The 5,873-nt window shown below is 39.0% G+C and overlaps 1 protein-coding gene across 4 annotated transcripts in view; it reads left to right on the top strand.

Annotated features, from left to right (window-relative positions):
• NEXN (nexilin F-actin binding protein) overlaps positions 1-5,873 on the top strand; it is a 56,001-nt gene that overhangs the window by 33,625 nt on the left and 16,503 nt on the right. For 3 of the 4 annotated variants that reach the window (XM_023208980.2, XM_023208989.2, XM_023209000.1), the window contains 3 exons: positions 2,440-2,481; positions 3,653-3,850; positions 3,951-4,127. In XM_023208980.2, coding sequence (XP_023064748.1) covers positions 2,440-2,481; positions 3,653-3,850; positions 3,951-4,127 — 417 coding nt within the window. The remainder of the gene's footprint in view (positions 1-2,439; positions 2,482-3,652; positions 3,851-3,950; positions 4,128-5,873) is intronic. The other variant, XM_023209008.2, reaches the window with a different exon arrangement.

Here is a 5,873-nt window from a genome sequence, read left to right as displayed (position 1 = left end):
TACGAAAAATTAGCCGGGCGCGGTGGCGGGCGCCTGTGGTCCCAGCTACTCAGGAGGCTGAGGCAGGAGAATGGCGTAAACCCGAGAGGCGGAGCTTGCAGTGAGCTGAGATCCGGCCACTGCACTCCAGCCTGGGCCACAGAGCAAGACTCCGTCTAAAAAAAAAAAAAAAAAAAAAAAAAAAGACAGAGTCTTGCTCTGTTGCCCAGGCTGGAGTGCAGTGGTGCAATCACAGCTCATTGCATCCTCAACCTTCTGAGCTCAAGCAATTCTCCTACCTCAGCCTCCTAAGTAGCTGGGACTACAGATGCATGCCCCCATGCTTGGCTAATGTTTAAAAAACTTCTTGGCCAGGTGTGGTGGCTCACACCTGTAATACCAGCAATACCAGCACTTTGGGAGACCGAAGCAGGTGGATTGCTTGAGCCCAGGAGCTCAAGGTCAGCCTGAGCAATATAATAAAACCCTGTTACTACAAAAATTAAAAAAAAAAAAAAATAGTGAGCATGGTGGCGCATGTCTGCAGTCCCAGCTACTTGGGAGGCTGCAGTGGGAGGATGATCGCTTCAGCTCGGGAGGCGAAGGTTGTAGTGAGCCAAGGTTGCACCACTGTACTGAAGCCTGGGCAACACAGCAAGACCCTGCTGTCTCTACAGAAAAAAATCTACCAAAAAATTTTTTTTTGTAGAGATGGGGTCTCACTGTGTTGCCCAGGCTCGTCTCAAACTCCTGGGCTCAAGAGATCCTCCCACCTTGGCCTCTCAAAGTTGGGAGAATACAGGCATGAACCACCATGTCCAGCCTCCTGGATCTTTTAATTGAGAGATTAACATGATTTATTTATTTTTAATTTTTATTTTTTTGAGACGGAGTCTTGCTCTGTTGCCCAGGCTGGAGTGCAGTGGCCAGATCTCAGCTCACTGCAAGCTCCGCCTCCCGGGTTTACGCCATTCTCCCGCCTCAGCCTCCCGAGCAGTTGGGACTACAGGCGCCCGCCACCTCGCCCAGCTAGTTTTTTGTTTTTTTTAGTAGAGACAGGGTTTCACTGTATTAGCCAGGATGGTCTCGATCTCCTGACCTCGTGATCCGCCCGTCTCGGCCTCCCAAAGTGCTGGGATTACAGGCTTGAGCCACCGCGCCCGGCTGATTAACATGATTTATACAGGAGTTGTCAGTGTTCTTTTAGAAAGAGAAGTCTTTTTTTTTTGAGCCATTGTGCCTGGCCGGGCTCTCACTTTTTAAATGAGGAGCTTTCCTACTTAGACCTAGTCAAAATATAGAGAAAACATGACTATCAGAATTATTTTCCCTTCTAAACTATTCTATCCCAGCTGGGCACGGTGGCTCATGCCTGTAATCCCAGCACTTTGGGAGGCTGAGGTGGGCGGATCACTTGAGGTCAGGAGTTCGAGACCAGCCTGGCCAACATGGTGAAACCCTGTCTCTACTAAACATACAGAAATTAGCCGGGCGTGATGGTGTGCACCTGTAGTCCCAGCTACTCAGGAGGCTGAGGCCGGAGAATTGCTTGAACCCAGCATGCAGAAGGTGCAGTGACCTGAGACTATACCACTACACTCCAGCCTGGGTGACAGCACGAGATTCTGTCTCAAAAAAATAAATAAACTAGCCTACATCTTTCACTGCACTGTTATTGTATCAGTTTTATTTTTGCCCTATACTTATGTTGTAAAATATAATCATGACAAGTATTAGATTGCTAATGGATAGGTTTTCCTTTTGATGGGGCAGTGACAAATAATGGAGAAGTGTTTCTATGTGTCTCGGTTTAAATTGCTAATTAAATTAATACTTGCTGCTTGTAAGCTCAACAGCTTGGTCATAAGAGTTTGGTCTGTTATTCAGTTTCTGGGTTACAAAGGTAGGCTTTGTCTTAATTTTTTCTGTTTTTCTTTCTTTTTTTTCTTGAAACAGGGTCTCACTCTGTCACCCACACTGGAGTGCAGTGGCTTGAACATGGCTCACTGCAGCCTTAACCTCCTGGGCTCAAGTGATCCTCCTGCCTCAGCCTCCAGAGTAGCTGGGACCACAGGTGCGTGCCACCATGCCCAGCTAATTTTTGTGCTTTTTGTAGAGAAGGGATCTCGCCATGTTGCCCAAGCTGGTCTTGAACTCTTGGGCTCAAGTGATCTGCCCACCTCGGCTTCCCGAAGTGCTGGGATTACAGGCATGGGCCACCTCGCCCAGCCTGATTGTTTTCTTAATGTGTTGTTTTCTGGATATTGATATTGATATCAATATGCAACAACAAATATAAAGGACATATTTGGCTAATTTGGAACAACATAAACATATTTCAAAAATTATAAATTTGAAAATTTACTATAAGTCACAACTAAATTACTTTCCAGTTGTATGTTTAAAAGCAAAAAGTAGAAATCTGATGTAATGTAATGATATGAAATTCTCATTCAATAGATTGAGGACATAAACAATACGGGAACTGAATCAGCATCAGAGGTAAACAGACATTTCCTTTAATGAAACATTCACCTAAAATTATCTGATTCACAAATTATCTTTTAATATAAGAAAAAATTAAAAGGGCTTTTATTATTTTTATTATAAATATAGAAATAACAAAAAAGTATGTTTTGCAAAGCAAGAGCGTACTTTTGCACTTTCAAACACTATAAGCTTAGTGTTTTAAAGAAAAGTATGTTTTGTTTTGCTTTCATAGGTTAGAAAGACAAGCTTATTAGTCTCAGTTTGAGATACTCTGCCAAGACAATGTATTTTTTGAACAGCTGAGATTATTGAACGCTAACATTTATAAAAAGGCAATTTTATTTTCATCATTTGTCTTCTTTCCTCAGAGTTCCTGAGAGTTTATGTTTTGGTTTTTATATAATAGTATAGAGTGCAGTATCTGTTACCATGAAGAAATGTTCAACAACCACAAAAATTTTAGTCATCCCTTTCATCTAACAGAATAAGTTAAAAACCTTTCAATTTGATGGTGTGCCTAAAACTACAGCCCATAAATTGGGAGCAATTTTATCTCAGGACCATGTGTTTCATTTCATAACTCTTCTTAGTTTTTAAAAAAGTCAGAGGCAACAATAGATTATATAATTAAAATGAATTAAATAATAAATTTAAAATATTTTAATACAATCAAATACCAGAGAGTTTTATCTATAATATATATGTTTAAGAAATCACTTGGAAAAACTGTGTCTTTTTCTCACTAAATACTAGTTTCATTAAGTATTTAAAAGCTTAGAGAGAAAAATCATATGAAGAAACTTTTTATTTAAACCGAATCTGTCCACCATCAAATTGATTTACAGTACATTCACATGCACATTTTGTGGATTAGTGCACAAATAGCTTAATTCAGGCAATGCCACTGCAGTTTTGTTATCTGAACAGCTGTATTAACTCCATCTTCTAGGAAATAGAATGCTTCTTGAACCTCATCAGCAATGGATTTCACTAAGATTAACTCACAATGCACAAAGAATTTAGAGTAGGAGATGTTTAATAATAATCTGTAAAATATAATTGTTTGTTCTTCATAATAACATTGATGACAATGTAATGGAATTCACTTATTATGGAGGTAAAGTCCCATGAAACCCAATTTTGATTAAGAAGAAATATGCTAATTATTCATTTTATAAAATAGGAAGGAGATGATTCACTACTTATAACTGTGGTACCTGTTAAATCATATAAAACATCTGGAAAAATGAAAAAGAATTTTGAGGATCTAGAAAAAGAACGTGAAGAGAAAGAAAGGATCAAGTATGAGGCAGATAAAAGAGTAAGATATGATGAACAACGACGATCTCTCAAGGAAGCAAAGTGTCTTTCATTAGTTATGGTAAGTTTTTTTTGTTTGTTTTTTAAGAAACAAATCAAGGCAGTTTAAGTTAGCATTTTCCTTTATGAATAAAAGGTGGGTTTTCATAATGTTTTCTTAGGATGATGAAATAGAAAGTGAAGCAAAAAAAGAATCACTTTCTCCTGGAAAATTGAAACTAACTTTTGAAGAACTGGAGCGACAAAGACAAGAAAACCGAAAGAAGCAAGCTGAAGAGGAAGCAAGGAAACGTTTAGAAGAAGAGAGGCGTGCTTTTGAAGAAGCAAGGCAGCAAATGGTAAATCTACATATTTAAACCTTACAATGAATATTAATGAAGTTAGCTGGCTTTAGATAAGGTTCATTACTATAAATTCAAAGAGATTTTACATATAGAAGGGCTGATTTTCCAGTTGTATACATATTTCATATATAAAATATGTCTAGGCCAGGCATGGTGGCTCACACCTGTAATTCCCAGCACTTTGGGAGGCCAAAGTGGGTAGATCACCTGAGGTTGGGAGTTTGAAACCAGCCTGGGCAACACTGTGAAATCCCATCTCTACTAAAAATACAAAAATTAGCTGGCTGTGTTGGCACACACCTATAATCCCAGCTACTTGGGAGGCTAAGGCACGAGAATCACTTGAACCCAGGCGATGGAGGTTGCAGTGAGCCAAGATTGCACCATTGCACTCCAGCCTGGATAACAAAGTGAGACTGTCTCAAGAAAAAAAATCCATACTGTTTTCCAGTTTCCACTCTGGGGCATTTTACCCAATATGCTTTACATTTTTATTTTTATAAATTGTTATTAGTATATAAGTATGCAAAATAATTACTCAATGAACCTGGTTTCCTTCATCTGTTAGTTCAATCTGCAGTGTACTTAGTGACATGGATGCAGGACTGATTATAAGTGTAAACTTGTCCTCAGCAGTCCAGTTTTTCAACTGTTTGAACATACCAGAATAACAGTTTACAGTGGAATATGCAGTTTGCCCTATTAAGTGTATGTGTGTATGTATTTGTGTGCATGCCTCTGTGTGTGTGTGTGTGTGTGTGTGTGTGTGTGTGTAGTGTGTGGTGGTTAAGAGCATGGATTGTGGAGCCGGATTGTCTAGAGTCAGATATCAGCCATTTACTAACTGTGTAACCATGGACAACTGTTTTAATCTCTCGCTGTGTTAATTAAATAAATCTCTCTCTTAGTTTCTTGGTTTTTAAAACGGTAAAAATGAAAGCGCCTACTACTTTTTTTTTAACTTCCACAATGACTTGGATTTTTTAAAATGCCTATTTCTTAAATGGTTAAATGAGTTAATATCTAGGAAGCACTTAAAATGGTGTTTGTTACATATACAGTAGTTCTTCGAAAATGTTAACTATTATTATGGTATTAATAGATTTATCAATAAAAAGTAAAATTGAAATGAGAATACACTGATACATTTTAAGATTTAAAAATGGGCCAGGCATGGTGGCTCATGCCTGTAATCTCAGCACTTTGGGAGGCTGAGGCGGGCAGATCCCTTGAGCCCAGGAGTTTGAGACCAGCCTGAGCAACATGTGGAAACCATGTTTCTACAAAAACAAATACAAAAATTAGTCAGGTGTAGTGGCACAGACCTGTAGTCCAAGCTCCCCGGGTGCTGAGGTGAGAGGATTGCTTGAGCCTGGGAAATCAAGGCTACAGTGAACTATGAATGAGCCACTGGACTCCAGCCTGGGTGACAGAGTGAGACCCTGTCTCAAAAAAAAAAAGGATCTAAAAATGGAATATTTGTAATTTTAAAGTTACAGAAATTTCTTGATCAGCTTTCTTGAATGATGTTCTAGTAATTATATATATATATAAATTTAATTTTCTAGACATTTATTTGAAAATATTATTACTAAGGGCCGGGCGCCGTGGCTCAAGCCTGTAATCCCAGCACTTTGGGAGGCCGAGACGGGCGGATCACGAGGTCCGGAGATCAAGACCATCCTGGCTAACACAGTGAAACCCCGTCTCTACTAAAAAAATACAAAAAAAAAAAAAAAA

Source organism: Piliocolobus tephrosceles, chromosome 1 (genome assembly GCF_002776525.5).
Source record: "Piliocolobus tephrosceles isolate RC106 chromosome 1, ASM277652v3, whole genome shotgun sequence".
Classification (NCBI taxonomy): Eukaryota; Metazoa; Chordata; class Mammalia; order Primates; family Cercopithecidae; genus Piliocolobus; species Piliocolobus tephrosceles.
The sequence above is the reverse complement of the archived record's forward strand: the minus strand, read 5'-3'. Positions and strand labels throughout refer to the sequence as shown.